The 20,317-nt window shown below is 34.9% G+C and overlaps 1 protein-coding gene across 1 annotated transcript in view; it reads right to left on the bottom strand.

Annotated features, from left to right (window-relative positions):
• Positions 1-20,317, bottom strand: part of LOC108360423 (uncharacterized) — a 172,293-nt gene that overhangs the window by 138,595 nt on the left and 13,381 nt on the right. Inside the window, exons 2-3 of the mRNA XM_017612694.1 lie at positions 13,831-14,030; positions 13,511-13,766 (exon numbers count right to left, since the gene is read on the bottom strand). Of these exons, the coding sequence (XP_017468183.1) occupies positions 13,511-13,766; positions 13,831-14,030 (456 nt within the window). The remainder of the gene's footprint in view (positions 1-13,510; positions 13,767-13,830; positions 14,031-20,317) is intronic.

Here is a 20,317-nt window from a genome sequence, read left to right as displayed (position 1 = left end):
TAAGCGCGGAAGCAGACGGCACTGAAAGAAGTTCTGCGCAAAAATACTTCCGGTCCCCTTTTCCGGAAACACAGAAAGGAGCATTCTATTTAGTTAGGGATATAATCCCAAGCGCGGCCGAAGACCGCCTACGCAGAAAGAAGTTCTGCGCAAAAATACGTCTGTCCCCTCTTTTCCGTCAACACAGTAAGGAGAGTTCTACTTAGTAAGGATTACAATCCTTAAGCGCAAAAATTCTTCCGGCCCCCTTTCCGGCAATACAGTAAAAAGAGTTCTACTTGGTAAGGTTTACAATCCTTAAGAGCGGCCGAAGGCCGCCTACGCAAAAAGAAGTTCTGCGCAAAAATAATTCCGGCCCCATTTTCCGGCAACACAGAAAAGAGAATTCTACTTAGTAAGGGTTATAATCCTTAAGCGCGGCGTATGGCCGCCTACGCAGAGAGAAGTTCTGCGCAATAATAATTCAGTCCCCCTTTTCCGGCAACACAGAAAGGAGAATTCTACTTAGTAAAGGATATAATCTCAAAGCGCGGCCGAAGGCCGCCTACGCAGAGAGAAGTTCTGCGCAATAATAATTCCGTCCCCTCTTTTCCGTCAACTCAGGAAGGAGAATTCTACTTAGTAAGGGATATAATCCCTAAGCCCGGCCGAAGGCCGCCTACGCAGAAAGAATTTCTGCGCAATAATAATTCCGTCCCCTCTTTTCCGGCAACACCGAAAGGAGAATTCTACTTAGTAAGGGATATAATCCCTAAGCGCGGCCGAAGGCCGCCTACGCAGAAAGAATTTCTGCGCAATAATAATTCCGTCCCCTCTTTTCCGGCAACACCGAAAGGAGAATTCTACTTAGTAAGGGATATAATCCCTAAGCGCGGCCGAAGGCCGCCTACGCAGAAAGAATTTCTGCGCAATAATAATTCCGTCCCCTCTTTTCCGGCAACACAGAAAGGAGAATTCTACTTAGTAAGGGATATAATCCCTAAGGCCGACCGAAGGCCGCCTACGCAGAGAGAATTTCTGCGCAATAATATTAACGTCCCCTCTTTTCCGGCAACACAGAAAGGAGAATTCTACTTGGTAAGGGATATAATCCCTAAGGCCGACCGAAGGCCGCCTACGCAGAGAGAATTTCTGCGCAATAATATTAACGTCCCCTCTTTTCCGGCAACACAGAAAGGAGAATTCTACTTAGTAAAAGTTATAATCCTTAAGTTCGGCCGCAGGCCGCCTACTGTTGTGTGTCTACAAATAATTAGTAAGTAAGGTCAGTCATGTAAACATACATGTGACTGCAATATTATATAATAACGTTCTTAACAACAACGTTAACAATGCAAGCAAAAAGAGTTATGACTCATATATATGTCACAAATTGGGCAAAGCGTTAGCGGCCACTTGCTTTGTAGAAACTATCATATTGCAGCTTGCACATGTGGGTCACTTTTGTGAAGACATTTGTAGTGTTGTATTTTCTCAAGACGATGAACTTTGTAGAGCAACTGTGAAACAATTGGTTTCACAATTGATATTTCTCAGTATATGAGAAGTCAATATAAATTTAATTAGTGTAAAAGAAAAGCAATGAGACTTTACTACAAGAACATTTAGAAAATGCAAAACTACAAAATAATAAATTATGATTGGTCACAATATGAAAATTTTGGAAAAGTAACTTAAAATTGGGAGTGTCTTTGATTTAAGGAGAAATGAAAAATTTATTATAAAAGCAGTGTTTGCGCACTAAAATAAAAAGACTTATTTTGAATCAAGAATCGTCGGCATTGCCTCGTTTTTTTCTAACTTGTCTCATCAATAAAAATAGGCCTCGAGGCCATCATCCTTTTAGCGTGGCTCGCTTAAAAGCCAAAAGTTAAAAATACTTAAAAATAATAATATAAAAAAAAAATAAACATAACACTACGCAGACAGAAGTTCCTCGCAAAATTACTTCCGACCCCCTCTTTTCCGGCAACACAGAAAGGAGATTTCTATTTAGTAAGGGATATAATACCTAAGCACGGCCGAAGGACGCCTACGCAGAGAGAAGTTCTCCGGCAACACAGAAAGGAGAATTCTACTTAGTAAGGGTTAAAATCCCTAATAGCGGCCGAAGGCCGCCTACTTAGAGAGAAGTTCTGCGCAAAAATATTTCTATCCCCTCCTTTCCGGCAACACAGAAAGGAGTGTTCTACTTACTAAGGGTTATAATACCTAAGCGCGGCCGCACTGAAAGAAGATCTGCGCAAAAATACTTCCGGTCCCTTTTCCGGAAACACGGAAAGGAGAATTCTACTTAGTTAGGGTTAAAATCCCTAAGCGCGGCCGAAGGCCGCCTACTCAGAGAGAAGTTCTGCGCCAAAATGCTTCTATACCCTCCTTTCCGGCAACACAGAAAGGAGAGTTCTACTTAGTAGGGGTTATAATCCCTAAGCGCGACCGCAGGCCGCACTGAAAGAAGATCTGCGCAAAAATACTTCCGGTCCCCTTTTCCGGCAACGCAGAAAGGAGAATTCTACTTATTAAAGGTTATAATCCTTAAGCGCGGAAGCAGGCCGCACTGAAAGAAGTTCTGCGCAAAAATACTTCCGGTCCCCTTTTCCGGCAACACAGAAAGGAGAATTCTACTTAGTAAAGGTTATAATCCTTAAGCGCGGCCGAAGGCCGCCTACGCCGGAAGAAGTTCCGGTCCGGAGAGTTCTACTTAGTAAGGGATATAATACCTAAGCACGGTCGAAGGCCGCCTACGCAGAGAGAAGTTCTCCGGCAACACAGAAAGGAGTGTTCTACTTACTAAGGGTTATAATACCTAAGCGCGGCCGCACTGAAAGAAGACCTGCGCAAAAATACTTCCGGTCCCCTTTTCCGGAAACACAGAAAGGAGAATTTTACTTAGTAAGGGTTACAATCCCTAAGCGCGGCCGAAGGCCGCCTATGCAGACAGAATTTCTGCTTAAAATTACTTCCGGTCCCCTTTTCCGGCAACACAGAAAGGGAGTTCTACTTAGTAAGGGTTATAATGACTAAGCGCGGCCGCTGGAAGCGCTGAATGAAGTTCTGCGCAAAAATACTTCTGGTCCTCTTTTCCGGCAACACAGAAAGGAGAATTTTACTTAGTAAGGGTTACAATCCCTAAGCGCGGCCGAAGGCCGCCTACGCAGAAAGAAGTTCGTTTTCATGTATACGCTATTTCGGTTTTTGTCATGTGCATTATTCCGGTTTTGAACCGTTTTCGTCATATGCGTTATTTCGGTGTTCAGTCGGAACTGTACATATATGCATTATCTCGGTTTTTTTGATATGCATTATTTCAGTTTTCAAACGAAAGAGTGCATATACATAACTTAGATGTTTCTAATATGCATTATTGCGGTTTTCAACCGAAACTGTGTATATATGCATTATTTTGGTTATTTCCATATGCATTATTTCGGTTTTCAGCCGAAACTGTGCATATATGCATTATTTCCACGTTTTGCTTTTATGTGGCAAGCACAATAACCAAACCGAGTTTGGTAGAAATTTGTAGAACGATTACCGAGATACATATATGTAATCATAAGTGGGCGATGCCGGAAAATTATCTTTAATTTTGATATACAACCTGTTATGTGAAAAATCAAAAACCATGGTGTTTTAATATTTTTATATGCCTTAGACTTCTGTTGCATATACTTTTGTTTTATTTTTAACAGGGCTGTGGGTGAACAAGAACGAATGAACGCTTAAAACACTATAAATTATTTGTTTTATTTAAATACGGTACTCCATTGCATTACTAATTAGTAATTTTTTGTAAATTTTTTTTATATGAAAAAATTGGTATTTTTTCCCTTTAAGTGTTTTTTTTCCAATTTTTATAAACGAAGTATACAAATATGCATACTTCAGGAAAGGGGGTTTAATCGCCTTAACAACGATACTATTTTTTTTTAAATCGGTGAGTAATTTTTTTTGTTTAAAATATTTTTTGATTAAAAAAATTATTTTTTCCTTCTAAGTGTTTTTTCTCAAATTTTTATTCACGAGGTATAAAAATATGCATATCAGAAGAAGGGGGGTTTAATCACCTTTACAACGATGTCAATTTTTTAAAAATCGGTTGGTAATTTTTTTGTTTAAAATATTTTTGGTATACAAAGAAACGTATTTTGCCCTTTAAATGTGTTTTTTCTCAACTCTTTATATATGAAGTATAAAAATATACATATCACAAAAAGGGGCTTAAATAACCTTTACAACGATATGAATCTTTTAAAAATCAGTTAAAAATTTTCTGAAATGTTAAGTTTTTAATTTTTCGAAGATCCGACCTTTGACCCGTTATAGCACCTGTAATATAAGTTTTCACAAGAAAAGTTATATACCATATTAAAAGGCGGACCACGTCTGTGTTTTTACTTTTTTTGCTTTTTACATGCAATAATTAAAAATAATTTTTTACCAAAGGTCCAATTTCGAACTTCTAAGGCCCATATCTCGATTTCGGAGGGTAACTTCGAAAAACGGAGAACTTACTTTTTTTACTTATAACTCAATATCTTAAAAAAGTTGGTTTGGTCCAATACCCAGCCGAGTGCTGTACAGTGTTTTGAATAAATTAGCTTTAATATTTACTGATTTATCGAAGATTTTGTATTTCTCTAAATTACCGTTTTATGGGATGTGGGCGTGGTTATCATCCGTTTGGTATGCTGTACCAAGGCCAACAACTGTGCCAAGTTTGGAAGAAATTGGTGCAGCGGTTACCAAGCTATACACATGTAACCATAAGTGGACGTGGCTACGCCCATTTTCCAAAAACTTATAATATTCTTATTTTTCGTCTAAAATTTATTGTAAATATCACTTTTTAGTGAATAATCTTCAGTAGCTACTAAAATATCGCAGTTTTCGTATTTCTGAAAATTACCGTTATATGGGAAGTGGGCGGATTTCGCACATTTTCAATACCAACCTTGGATAAATGGAAACCTACATACCAAATTTCGTTGAGATATCTCAATTTATGCTCGAGTTATCTTGTACACGGACGGACGGACAGACAGACATGGCTTAATCGACTTCTGTATTCATTATGAGCATTTATGTATACATTTGTCTATATCTATCTCGATTCGTTTTGGCTGTTACAAGCAACCGTTATGTGAACAAAGTTCATATACCCTTGTGCACAAGTGCGCTCTGGTATAAAAACACATACGGAATAATTTCTTATCACGACACAGCTTATTTTTCTCTTATGTGCTCTGCAAAGATTAACAGCCTAACGAGCGTTCGTTTCGTCTGCCACATGAATCGTTCGTCACTTGGTACTTTGTAATTCGTTTTCGTCTGGAAACACGAAAACAGCTGATCGTTACGTTGCTTTGTCTAGTTTGCAATTTTCTAACACGAAAAGGAGACGAAATACAGACGATAATCGTTAAAAACAAACGAAAGGTTATATGTGATCGTCGAGGTGGATGGATAAGTAAATACAGTGAAAAATTTATAAATTTCAAACAAAATAAATGTAATCAATATAACAAAAAATAATAATTTATGATTTCATCAATTAAAAACCCAGAAAAACACATTTTGAGTTGCTGATTCAAGAGATGGACCAAAATCCGGATCTGGCAAGAGGAGTACCAATGTTTGGCTCTGACAGAGCCAGGGGTCAGAAGCTATGGGATAGGATAATGGAAGAAGGTAAGCTTATACTTGGTAGCAAAAATCCTAGTAACATAACCAAAAATACGATTTGTTTTTTTTTTCTTCAGACCTGGGATGACCTCAAAAGCCGCACAAAAAGAAAATTGCGAACTATATTCGTAATATAAATATGACAGGTCGGGCCCCTTTCGGCATTCACGACTGACGGAGATCGAAAAAAAACCATCGACTGCATCACTTCTATGTCGAAGGCCGCAACACCAAGTGGCGCAGCGCTTGGAATTTCAAGGCTTTCGGCATCACAGGCAGCAGCGTCCACCTCTGATAACACTTTGGAACAAATTCAGGTTAGCAAAAGTTAGGTCGATTCTGAGAGTGAGGGGTGAAAATAGAGGCTAAATTAGAAGACCCGTATCGCGGCGTTTGTATATGCTAGTAAGAATTTTTTTAATCGACCTTCGAACTTTGCAGTCAAATGCCGATTTTCAGCATATTGTTTATATGGTTTTTGGCTATAACTCGTCGACTAATTGATATTTTTTTAATCTGTTAAAGCCAAATTATTGCTAGAGACCTGTGCAAGAATTAAAATTGAAAAAAAAAAATTGATTTAGAAAATTTTTGTAGTGCTTATGAAGCAAAATGTTGGAAACTTTTTCTTTTTTCATGCTTTTTGAACATATTTTCCACAAAACTAAGTCTTTTTTGCTTTCTGTTTGATCTATAATATGCTTCTCAGTTTCTTCAATAAATTTCATTTGAGAAGAAAACAATCATAATACAAAACTTGCGTTTTCCAGCTTAATATTAATTTACTTCTCATTTCTTATGTACCAATTTTTTCAGTGTTGGTTTTGAAGAAACATTGAAAAAGATATTATAAAAATATGGAAAAATATATAATTTTGAAATGTTAGTTATGAAAAGTTTTAAGTAAAAAAATTAAATAAATTAAATTAATGATTTGGCTAGTTGCCGTTTAGCAGGCGGCTGTGGATCAACATCACTGCTCTCTCTAATATCTTGGTCATCGTCATCATCATCAGAAAGGTCGATAATTTCGTCCAACAGATATTCTGGAATTTCATCTTTGTCTTCCCCTTCTTCCTCTTTTTCCTCGTCTTCCTCTTCTTCAAAGGTGTTTTTATACCACCAACAAATTTCAGCGAGTATTGCATCTGGAGATTTCTTTCCTCTGTACCTGAAACGAAAATAGTTTTCAATCGTTAACATGTTTAAATTGTGCGCTCTTACAAAGATATTAGAAAAATCTAGGAATTCAAAATATGCACACTCTATAGTTACCTTATTTCAAATGGAAGCGCAGTTTGGTGATAACGTTCGCCTTGCTCATCAGATTCAGTTGGCAACTGTTGAGCGAGTTGATCAAGATGCTGATGCAAGAGATGAATTTTGTACGACATATTAACCCCAATTTCATCGAAAGCTGCCAACATGTTTGCAACAGATTGCCTGTAGTTGTCTTTGCGTTCTTTACCCAAAAGTCCTTTAATGACTGCTTTCAATGCGAGCCATGCATTTAATTCTCGGTCAAAATCTTGACGACTCATTAGTTTCCGTATGTCGGGACCATTAACAACCCCTTCCTGAATTTTGGCGTTACTTAATCTTGGGAAAATGTCTTTTAAGCGGTTGAATACTGCTGGTCTTTTTGGGATACATTTCAAAAAATTTTTAACAATGCCAGGTTTAATGTGGAGCAAGGGCAACAAAATTTTCATTTCAGGAACAGGACTTTCATTAGCCTATTGTCTTTAGGCCATTTCCGTCCAATGCGACTATTCCAGTTATGCTGTTTGTACTGGTTTCTTCCTTTAATACCTTCTCCGTATCGTGAATCCNTCTTTTAAGCGGTTGAATACTGCTGGTCTTTTTGGGATACATTTCAAAAAATTTTTAACAATGCCAGGTTTAATGTGGAGCAAGGGCAACAAAATTTTCATTTCAGGAACAGGACTTTCATTAGCCTATTGTCTTTAGGCCATTTCCGTCCAATGCGACTATTCCAGTTATGCTGTTTGTACTGGTTTCTTCCTTTAATACTTTCTCCGTATCGTGAATCCCAATAGCACACAAAACACGGATATTTTGGACGGCCAGATGCTGTTAAGCCTGTAATCAATGAAATTATTTTGAGGTCGCAGCAAATGCGCCACTGGTGTTCGTTATATTTGACTACTTCCAGAATGTGTTTCAAATTATCGAAATTTTCACTAGTGTCAGTGCTATACGCAATTGGAACAGAAGGCATTCTATTCGTCTTGTGCAAAAGCACAACTTTTAAGCTGATTAGTGAACTATCGATGAATAAACGTCAATCATATTTTTTATAGGTTAACCCTATCGTCTCCATTAACTTTTCGATATCGTTGCAATAAGCGAAATTTTTTGCATCATTCACATTGAAGAACTTTTCTAACTCTTTTTNTGATTAGTGAACTATCGATGAATAAACGTCAATCATATTTTTTATAGGTTAACCCTATCGTCTCCATTAACTTTTCGATATCGTTGCAATAAGCGAAATTTTTTGCATCATTCACATTGAAGAACTTTTCTAAATCTTTTTGGCGTTTTCGATATGCTGTTACAAATCACTAATTTAATTAATTTAATTTTTTAACATAAAACTTTTCATAACTAACATTTCAAAATTATATTTGTTTCCATATTTTTATAATTTCTTTTTCAATGTTTCTTCAAAACCAACACTGAAAAAATTGGTTTTATAAGAAATGAGAAGTAAATTAATATTAAGCTGGAAAACGCAAATTTTGTATTATGATTTTTTTCTTTTCAAATGAAATTTATTGAAGAAACTGAGAAGCATATCATAGATCAAACAAAAAGCAAAAAATACTTAGTTTTGTGGAAAATATGTTCAAAAAGCATGAAAAATAAATTCCAGCATTTTGCTTCATAAGCACTACAAAAATTTTCTAAATCAATTTTTTTTTAAATTTTAATTGTTGAACAAGTCTCTAGCAATAATTTGGCTTTAACAGATTGAAAAAATATCAATTAGTCGACGAGTTATAGCCAAAAAACCATATAAACAATATGCTGAAAATCGGCATTTGACTGTAAAGTTCGAAGGTCGATTAAAAAAAAAATCGAACTAACATAAACAAACGCCGCGATACGGGTCTTCTAATTTAGCCTCTATTTTCACCCCTCACTCTCAGAATCGACCTAACTTTTGCTAACCTGAATTTGTTCCACAGTGTAATTTGTCAGCGACTGACATGCCAGCACTAGTTTTTGTACGTACAGCAACGATACACAATTCAAGGGGCTACCCCTATTCGGTATCATCCCAACGTTCATTGACGCACTACTCGCCACTCCAGAGCCCACTAATTCCACCAGTAGCTACACAAAAAATCTCTTAAATGGATGGCATAAATAGTAAATAACACATGACGGTGATGCCCATTTTCTATAAATAGTACCAAATAAATTAAAAATAATAAAATTCTAAAGGGAATATATAAAAAATCCCTTAATATTTCATTTAGCAACGCTGTTCTATACGAATACAACGTAATCGACGTAAAGTCTACATGAAGGCGATCGTTCGACTTACAAAATTGTAAGCGGAGACGAATTCGCCTGCAGACGAGTCGTTCGTGTCCCCTATCGCTTGAGATACATGATGAGGCTGTAAGTGTACTATCAATACTAAAAATCTTTTAAATGCTTCAGATATCCTTTTATACTTAAATTCGAGTAGGTTGGAGTAGGTAAAAAACACAGACTGCTGCTGGAAAACCAATAACTACCTGATAAGTGAGTAAAATAATAATGAGGCATTTCAAATAAATTTGAAAACGCGCAAAAAAGTAACAGCACTCGGTTGTGAAAGGTGAAAAAAATGATTATACATTTGTACATATACATTATGCGCCTCATAATATATCTGTGTTCGTATCGAAAAGTAGCTTATGTCGAAAGGCTGGCTTTAGTATAAATCGGCATTCGCAGTATACGATTGCGAATGACTCACTGGCGCTGAGCTGTTGTAGAACTTTTGGCAAATAAACGTGCAAGAACTAGTTCCGATACTAGCAAGTCAATATTCTTATTAAGTCTCATCAAAAAATTCCTTGCCGTTTAAAGAGTAAAGGGAATGCCGCATTATACTAAAGCCAGCCTTTCGACATAAGCTACTTTTCCATATGAACACAGATATATTGAACATATGTATGTATTAGGGATGTTAATTTTTCGGCTTTTTCCGATCCCGAGATTTTCGGGATGGCGTTGTCACAATCCCAGGATTAAGATATTCATTACTTTTCAACAACTTGATTCGAAAAAATTGCTTCTATATTGTTTGAGAAGCTCTCCTACCATGAAATAAATAAATGGGTTTGAAACCATGGCACAATAATTACAGGTATTGTCTTCCCAGAGAGCGCATATTCCGATCTGCCTTATTTGAAAAATATCATTCTTACCCACACTAAAACGTTTACTGTTGGAAATATCCCTTTTTCCATACCCCATATACCATACAAGTATGTTTACGCATTTTTTTTTAACAAACCATTTTACAGAGAACTTATTCAATTTGCAAAAGCCGGAAAAAAAGCATTTGCTTGTAAATAAATTCAAAATTTGTATGGCTCACCTACTTTCGAACGTTGTTCCTGTTGTTTTGAAAAATTATAAAAACTAAATTGAGCGAAAACAAAAAGCAAATCCAAATAAAAGTAAAAAAAATTGAATGCAATACAGAATAAAAATATGGGTAACAAATGCAATATGAAATTTCTTTAGTATTTAAATTCTTTGGATTCACCAGGACGAATAGATAATTTTTAAGCTGACCAAGTTAGAAGGATATTGCGAAATTTCAAGAATAAATATTAAAATCACATTTTCAATATTTACCAGCCCTTCTGCGCCAAAAACTTGAATATGTTTAAATTCTATAGGATTTCCTCATTTATTTTATACCCATACTTCTTCTCTAAGCACATTTCTCTGAATTTTTAAATCATTTTTGAATTACTGACGTCAGAGTGAAAAACTAAAAACGCAATTTTACTATATTTGGCCCATGGTTTCGCGAATATTTTGATATATGTGTTTAAAATTTACGATCGCGCGGTGTTATATGTACAATGAGCGAGACATTTATAAAAAAATATTGATTATTAAATAAAAAAGAAATATGGCCAATACTGGTCAAGAAAAGGATTTTCTATTATTGCCATCAGTGCAAATTACAAATCCCGAAAATCCCGGGTTTACTTGCCAAGAATCCCGGGATTTTCGAGATGTATGTATGTGCATTAAACATATTCAAACATAATTTTAAGTGAGACATTTAAGTCAACGTCATTGAACGATTGATCATATGTACATAATATTTTAGAGATTTGGCTTTGGCTGCACTTAAATGCATATGTATGTATAGGGCTATTATCACTTTCTGAAAATACCCTTATAACAAAGAGCTCGCGTTTTTTATCCGATTTCAAAAATTTTACGCCTATTTTATAACGAAGCCAAAAAACAATACACGTATCAAGCATGATACATTTTATAATACGTATTTGTGACAACGCCAATTTTCCTAGGCGTTTATATTTGATTTTTCCTAAAATACTATTTATATACCAGTTAGAAGCGAATTAGCTGGAGTTTTACTTGAAAAATATGTGAGGCGGGCGTTGCTGCGCCCGATTTAAAAAAATTCAAATTAAGTTCTACCGAATTTGAAGGGCTTTGGTAAATACTAATACTAACAGTATTTCATTATAAGAGAGATTGTGCTGTTATTTTTGGTAGCAATCTTGGTTCATATACCAATTTTCAACAATTTGTGTCCAGTATTTACAGAAATGTAGAAGTTTTTGCATTTTTTCAAGAAATATCGTTATATGATAATTGAGAGTGATTTTGATCCGATTTCCCCCGTTTTCACTACTAACTTCCCTTGATTAATGTGTAACTCACGTACACAATTTTTGTTCGAGTTATCGTGTACACCCTGCAAACCATTTTTTCAGAGTATTCTGCATTGTAAAGAAATTTTAAAGAATTCGTTAAGATTTAATTCTATTTTTTGCCGAATTTTCTAAAATGAAATAAATTACGCACACTTCCATTCTTTACGAAATTTCGGAAGAAATTCTGTGAAGCAATGAAAATAATGCTGCTATGTGAAGAATATCTTTCAGAATTTTTCCAGAATTTTCTTTATTTTTCGTACAGAAATTTCTTTACGAGTTCGTGTCAACCACGGGCGCCACGCCCATTTCACATACATCAATAAAATTGTGTCTTGATAAGAGATTGTTGTAAGTTGGCGTGTTTAGTTATTGAAATATCGGAATTTTCGTATTTCTGAAATTTACCGTTATATGGTAGGTGGCGGTAATTTTAGTCCGATTTCAAAAATGTTCAATATATCGATTTTTTGGGCCAAGATTGATAAATGTATCGAGTTTGGTAGAAATTGATAAACCGGTTACCGAGACACACATATGTACGCGTAAGTGGGCGGTGCCACGCCCATTTCCCCAAAAATTTCCCTAAGCAGAATTGTTTGCTGAGAGGTCATTGTTTATATCGATTTTGAGTAAATTAGCTTAAATAGTTACTAATTTATCGCAGTCTTCCTATTTCTGTAAATTACCGTTATATGGGCGGTGGGCGTGGTTCGTGTCTGATTTCAAACATTTTTTTTCACCAATGTTCGTACCGAGTTTGGTGAAGATTGGAGAAGGGACAAGGGAATTTTGAATAAAAGCGAAACGCGTCCATCGATTTTCTTGATCTATGTCTCATTTTGCTTAAAGGTTATGTGACTTTGCGTGAAAGTAATACGACTTGCCTTTTTTCCGTTTTGGATTTTTTATGAATTTAAAAAATAAAAAAATTTAATATTTTAGGCAAAAAATATTTTTTTTCTTCATACATTTATTTTTACCGGCAAAACTGTTGATTATATAGAAAAACGTTATATGAACAGATTAAAGGAATTGTAATTTTTAATTTTTTTTAATTTGTTTGAGCCAAATCGGACTAATGGTTCTCGAGTTATGTCAAAAAAAAGACCACAAAATGTGACAATTTCCCCTATATGTAGTTACTAACTTCAAATCGATATATCTCGATTCCTAGACGTGACCCAGCGAAACGCCGGGCCACGTATAACTTGTTTTTGACCGATATAACATTTCCCGTTGGTTTCATCCCATCCCGATTTTGACTGTTGCATAGTGTTATATATAGATAAGTCCCTTTTCTTGTAATAGGTAATCTCGCGAACGGCTGGTCCGATTTTCATGAAATTTTGTATATAAATAGCTTTCAGCAACGAACTTGTACCGATCTATTCGAAAAAATCGTACTATGGTCCGATTTGCTTAAAAGTTGGTGCGTAGGTGGCTTTTTGCCTACATTAGCATATAGGATCCTTTTTTCTGGCAATTGGACCAGAGACCGATCTATTTGAAAAAATCGTATTTATGGTCCAATTTGCTTAAAGGTAGGTACGTAGATAGATTTTGCTTCACCCTAGGCATACGCTAGCAGACCCGGCGAACTACACAACTGATTGTTGACGGACGGACTTTAGTCAGGCATAGGGGGCATCACCAGGTGAAGTGGTTGGGAGACTCCACCTGGCTGGTTCTTCTTCTTCTCTTCTCTTCTCTTTTTAGTTAGGCAGGTGCATATGACCCTCCCACCGAAGAGTCAGGCCAGGGTACGCTAGCATGCCTGCATGCCACTTCGCCCGACATCGAAAATACCGTTACATAACATAATTTGAAATAACCGTACAAACAACGAAATAATTGAATTTGCTTAAACTTACTGCGTAGGTTAAATCAAAATTGTGGTATATATTTTCTCCATATTGAGCTCGAAATTGATGCAATGTGCGGTCCAGCGAAAACGCTTCCTTGGACTTGTTAAGCGCGTCTGTTAAAGCTGTCTTTAATTCTGTGGAACCCGTTTTGACATTGGAATTTATCGCTGAATTTATTGTGGACGTTCGTGCTGACAATTGAATAGATTGCTCGAGCAGCTTCACGATTTTCATCTCTAGAGTTTTAAACTTTATTTGAGGGCTATCAGAACATTCATCATTCATTGAAATGCCCTGGCTTTTAATTAACTCCATATTATGCTTACTTGACTTCCTTTTCTGCATCCCAATTTGCGTTCGCAGATGACAGTGCCTGCTGTTTAGCCTTTTCTGAAAATAGTTGATCAAAACGTTGTCCGGCCGATCCTGTTGAATTAGGTACGTAACCAATGCCGCGGACAGCAGTAGATGGACGTGTTGTCGCAGGTCTGTCACTTCCTGCACGGCTGCTGATCAAATTACCACGCTATAAGAAAAAAATTATGGACAAACGGAATTTATTCATATACAACAAAGAGGGGTCTTTATACTTGTGTTTACAAGTCCAAATTTTACTAAGTTCTACAAAGAAATTGCAACTGTACATGGCGATTCTTTTCACTTGACGTTTATATTTGACACTATCAATTCTCACTTCGTTTTTGGCGCCAGGCCAACGTCTGACAAAGTTTTGAGCAGTCTAATAAGAGTAAGTATTTACTAATATACAATAAGATGTTGTTTAGGCCACTAGTCTAAACCAAACTTTAAAAAAGATGAGCCACCCTAACACGGAAGTGTACATACTTACACATATATGGGAACGCATGCGAATATGCACATATAGTCTGCCGCATCACGATTTCCCGCCAATTATATATATAAACTAGCCCAATTTCCCCTCAATACAGTTCGTTGTTTGAGGGTTCGGCTAAACTTTTTATAAAATAACGCAAGCATCCCAGTTTTAACTTTAACAGGTACGGTCGCTTATCAGCCACCACTAGAGATGTTAATTTTTCAGCTTTTTATGATCCCGGGATTTTCGGGATGTCGTTATCAAAATCAGGGATGCCGTTTGGATCTAAATAGATCCAATTGGATACATTTTTAGACCAATTTTTGTGGGATATTTATTTTTTCCGGTCAGTATAAAAGTGGATACTTTTTTAAATAGGCCAAAATTTTATATTTCCTATAAAGTTTTTTTCGTTCAAAAATCGATTTTCATTAAAGATGGTAGAAAGCATTACGTTCTCTAAACGTATAAAGAATCGCTACTTAAGCGTGAAATTAAAGCATTTTATTTTTTGTGAACGAAGCAATGAACATATGAAGAGATCTCACCAAAATAGGTATAAGCGCAATTGCTTTAATTAGCTTAAAAGGATGCTTTAAGCAAGATCTTAATATAATACATACATATCGTCGTTTAAAGTACAAAACCGCAACAAAATATAAAACCGCGTATCAAGATAATGCAAAACCGAGAGTAAAAACACTTATATTTCAATATGGTTCTCTTTTTTATAAAGCAATCGCATTTCTGGCTAGTATATTTCAGGACGAAACCAAGAGCTTGTGTGAGCAAATCCAATTTTTGGCAGCAAATGTCAGTTACGCGGTTTTGCAGAATGACGATACGCGGTTTTGTACTTTAAACGACGATATATGTAAAGTAAATTATACTCTTTCTGTAGTAATCTCTTTCATATCACATATTTTCATTTGTTAATTTAAAAAGAAAGAAGATTTCAATGTAGTTTAAAAAACTAAATTTGATTTATTTAAGGAAACTTTTATGAATTTTACTGAAAAGACTTTAAATACACTCTAAAAAACTTTGTTTATTTCGCTTATTGAGATAGGTAACCAGTTTCCTCTTTTAATGTATGCAAATGTGCAAGCAGCGTAATAAAATTGCCTGTTTACTTTTACACATAAAATGTTTAAAATAAAGTAATGTTTGTTATTAGTAGGAAATGTATTTTTAGTTTGAAAATTTTTGCAATTTTAAACATTCTACATATGTGTGTGTATTTATGTGTATATTTTAAAGATCTCAAGTTCAAAATCAAATACTGAACATCTTATACGCATATTTATACAGATGCTTGTTGAAAAATAGATACTTTTCAGTAGTAGTTTTACTCAAGTAGCACACTGGTGTATAAATTGGTGTACATTTATGAATTGTGGTATAAATATGATTAATTGTACCGAAATTCACTAATTTACACCAAGTTATACACCAATGTGCTACTTGAGTACATGCTCTTTTTAGAGTGTACTTGCTATTTATTATATTTACTCTGCAAAATACTAAAATATAGCTTTTTGAAAGATTTGTTTTGAAATAAAGTTGTTAGTGTCTTAAGGATAGGAACATATTGAAATGTGGATTGAACGAAATGCTTTGTAGGATACAAAGTTTTCTTTTTTTTTCTAACAGCCCAATGACCCCCTAATGGCTTTGCGATTGGTGGGACATAAAAGTTTGTCTTTCTACATTGTTTTCCTCTTCTAAATTTTGTTGAATATTGTTTTAAGTCATCGGTCAATTCACCCCGAAAAGTAATACAGTTTTCCTTAAATAAATTCTCTCTTATCTCAGGATGTTTTTCTATTAAGTACCTTAAGTTACATCAAATTGTATATTAAATACATAAAATGCTTTAAAATACAGGTCGAATACTTGGCTGAATTTATAATTGATGGGAACATTTACCTTCTTGCCATCGATGGTTATAAAATACTGACAAATTGTGGCATCTGTCTTGTCCAACTGCAACGATGGTGGGCTGACTAGTCTCAGCTGCATATTCTGCGATAGGGGTGTTGAGCTACAAAGAAAAAATTGTGTTATTTGTGTTGATTAAGAATAAACATTTTATAGTAAATTACGTTTTCAAAGGAAAGAAAACTATCGACAGATTTTTGAAAGTTTACTTTCTTTTGGGCGCGTCCACTGGCAGTAGATGGCAGCAGCTTTAAAAGCATCAAATAAGGTAGCACTTCAGAGGCCCAATCAGTACAGTTTCCCAGACTAGGTCCGCCAGCGGCATCAATTAAAATTTTCTCCACACAGCTTTCATATTTTTCCCAGTTTTCTAAAAGACTGTTCGAAATCGCCTCTCCATACCGAAGATTAAAATCAAAATCAATCTACAAAAAAATTATTGTTTCTTTTTTTATACACTATATACGTAGTATTATTGTGTATACACTACCAATGACGAATCATATAAAAATATTGGGAAATGTTCCAAAACATTAGATTCAGTTGCGATAAACTTTTGTCTTGCTTTTAACGTTTCCTGAAATTTCTGTTGAACCAGTTGCAGTTCGTCTGCAACAATGCAGTTTTGAAAAAAGTGAGATCTTCTACAGAAATTACCGCTTCATCATCGCTTTCCTTGTCGACCTCAGATAGTTTACGTTTTTTTTTTCCACCGCTGTCGAGTTTCGTAAGCTTGGTGTTTATGTTTTTTAACTTTGCAGCTAAATAGCCGGCAATTGTTCTCTGGATTGTAGAACAAATCCTGAAATTATTTTTGAGTTTCGTTAAGATCGTTGGTATGTAAATGTATTAAGAGTTCAAAATGCATACTTACAATTCCCCCAAATTTGCTATTAGCAATCTTAAAAGCTGGAAAAATACATATTATTGATTCAGCTAGTGCAACTTTTTTCCCCACGCTTCGGGTGATTTCCACAATGTTGGCGTAAAAAGTTAGTAGACTCGCGCACTAACGAGCGGCGGGAACTATCACTTAAAGTGTTGTTTTTTTGTATTCCTCAAGAATGCCAGAGAAATCTCCGCTTTTTATGTAGTTTTCCAGCGCCTGTTCAAATTTATTCATTACAACAAGTCTTCCACTTTCAGTGTGCAACACTAACCTCGTGATTTAAGCTTAACACCACTGATGATTGGGATGATTGTTCTTTTGTCGAATTTTCATTTATTTCCAACAAAAAACAGCTACAGCCTTTTTATTGATAAAGAATTTCCTGGAAATAATCCACGAAAATTTCAGCTCCGTCGCGGTCTCGCAACGTTATTGCACAGTCGGGATTGATCTTTAATTGTTTCACAACTGAAAAGAAATACAATTATCTTTCATAAAACTTGAGTAATTTTTTAGATTACTTACTTGATATAATTGTTTCATTCGTCGAGAATTCCTCATTTTCAGGATTTCTTATTTTTATTAAATGCACTACCTCGTGGTATTTAACTTTCAGAAACATTATGACGCTTCTCCAAAAGTGGAACACGTGATACTGATTGAGAGTGAGAAAACTTCTTAGTATTTTTCTGGTTTTGTTTTAAAACCAAAAATACTTAAGTTGGGAGTACATTAAACATAATTCAGAGTGAGAGAACCTTCTTAATACTTTTCTGGTTTTGTTTTAAAACCAAAAATACTAAAGTTGGGAGTACATTAAATATAATTCAGAGTGAGAGAACCTTCTTAATACTTTTTGGGTTTTGTTTTAAAACCAAAAATACTAAAGTTGGGAGTACATTAAATATCATTCAGAGTGAGAGAACCTTCTTAATACTTTTTTTGGTTTTGTTTTTAACCAAAAATACTTAAAACATTAGAGAGAGCATTCTAATGCCTTTTGTGCCTTAAATTAAAACTAAAAAGAATCAATATTTTGAAAACAAAGCGTTCAACACTGATTAAGGTTTTGTTTTTAAACCATTTTGGATTTAATGAAATTGCAAGAATATTTCATAGTTTAAAAATAAAACTTTTTGGTATTAAAAATCTAATTTAATTCAAAAAATCTTTAAATTAAATACTCACTGGAATTAAAAGTAAACTATGATTTTTTACTGTGCAGGAATATCTGTAACTATTTACATACATATCTATATGTACACATAGGTATATGCATATGTATGTATGTTTGCTGACAATATGGTTCTCTAATAGATATTTCGAATTGTGCACAGCCGAACGGCATTAAATAAATTACCAACTTGGCTAGCAAGTTTTATGGGAGGTAAAGGGCCGTAACATATGGAGTGTGATAGCAGAGAGTGAAGCAGAGACTGAATGAATGAGATGCCAAATATAAAAAATAAGCACGATATAATTATATACGATAAAGCATGGACCTTTACGCCTAAAGACGGCCAATAAATAGATTGGCGTTAGGATTATTACAGCTCTCGGACAGCGGCCGACACAAAACATGTGATATATGTATGTACGGTGACCATAAATATGAATTGAAAAGCAGGAAATTTTTTTAAAAATATACCTACACATATTTACGTAGTATAAAAATAACAAAAAAGGACTTAGTATATGTTACTAAATTCTTAATCCATTTTAAACTTTACACATAAATCACATTTATGCCAATAGTGTTATTGAGCTTTGTACCACGATTTGTTTGGAAAAATGGAAAAAAAACAATCATACTTAAGCGATAGAAGTTATAGCAGCTATTTCGGAGATCACCACCTCTCCTCATTAGACTTATTTTTTTCTAGACTTTCAGCAGGGAGCGAACCCGCGTCATCGATGTGCAAAGTCAGAAGCGCTAACCACTGAGCTATGCACACCCTGTAAGCTTTCGTTGCTAATCCATTTTCCTTATTCAACCTACTACTATCAAGTGCAGCTGATTCGCCGCTATTAAAGCGTGGTAGTTATTGTAAATTCCATACATGAAATAGATTCATTGCATAGTTTTTAGGGCAGGCTCATCCCATATATTTATTTGTCATTTTTTATTGTGGCGTATTCATATTTATTCCAATAGTGTTATTGAGCCTTGTACCACGATTTGTTTGTTAGGAAAAAAAAACAAAAAGAAGTATGATGAGGAGATGTGGTGATCTCCGAAATAGCTGCTATAACTTCTACCGCTTAAGCATTGTTGTTTTTCCATTTTTTCTAACAAATAAATAGTGGTACAAAGCTCAATAACACTACTGGAATAAATATGAATACGCTACATTAAAAATTAACAAATAAATCACATTTGCTTAATTCTTAGTAATCTTTTTTTAAATGAATGTTTATGTATTATTTAGGGGAAAATAGCTTATTTGTTCACCCGCAGATTACGTTTTACGCTTTAGTTCTTTACCCCTCTAAATAATACATAAGTATGTATAACTAATTTTAACGAACGAGTCGAAGGCCCTGTATATTTTACTCATTGTTAATAAATAAATAAATACATTAGCTTAAACGATAAGAGAACCTCTTAAATAGATAATATTGTAGGCAAACTTTGGGTCGTTAAACATGAAGACAATGGGGCCGTATACATAAAATTTTAGCAAATGCTTTTTCTTAAAATTTCAGACATTTTTCTCAATTTGTTCAAATAAATTTAAGTGAATGGAATGAAACTTTAAGATGAAATAATTGCTCAATTTTTATGCATACGGCCCAATACCAATTTTTTCAAAGAAAAGTTTAGCAGATTTTTTTTTCGAACAACATGTTTTTTGGTATATTCGCAGTTATTCGTCAAAAATCCACATCATGAATCGACGTGAAGGTATTTATGTGCCCTTTACACAAATATATAATTTGTGCAGATTACGTTCCATAACATCTATATTTCTCATCAGACTTGACTGTAATGACTAGGGAAGACAAAAATATGCAAAGGCATATCGCACATGAAAATGCATATTATGACACAAAATGCATACTTTGGGGAAAATGCATTAAAATGAATAAATATGATTATTTTTGTAATAAGATACTTAATTTTCGCATAATGCCACCTGACAAT

This window comes from Rhagoletis zephyria, unplaced genomic scaffold (assembly GCF_001687245.7).
Source record: "Rhagoletis zephyria isolate East Lansing unplaced genomic scaffold, Rhagoletis_zephyria_1.1 Rzeph_scaffold_00568, whole genome shotgun sequence".
Taxonomy (NCBI): Eukaryota; Metazoa; Arthropoda; class Insecta; order Diptera; family Tephritidae; genus Rhagoletis; species Rhagoletis zephyria.
The sequence above is the reverse complement of the archived record's forward strand: the minus strand, read 5'-3'. Positions and strand labels throughout refer to the sequence as shown.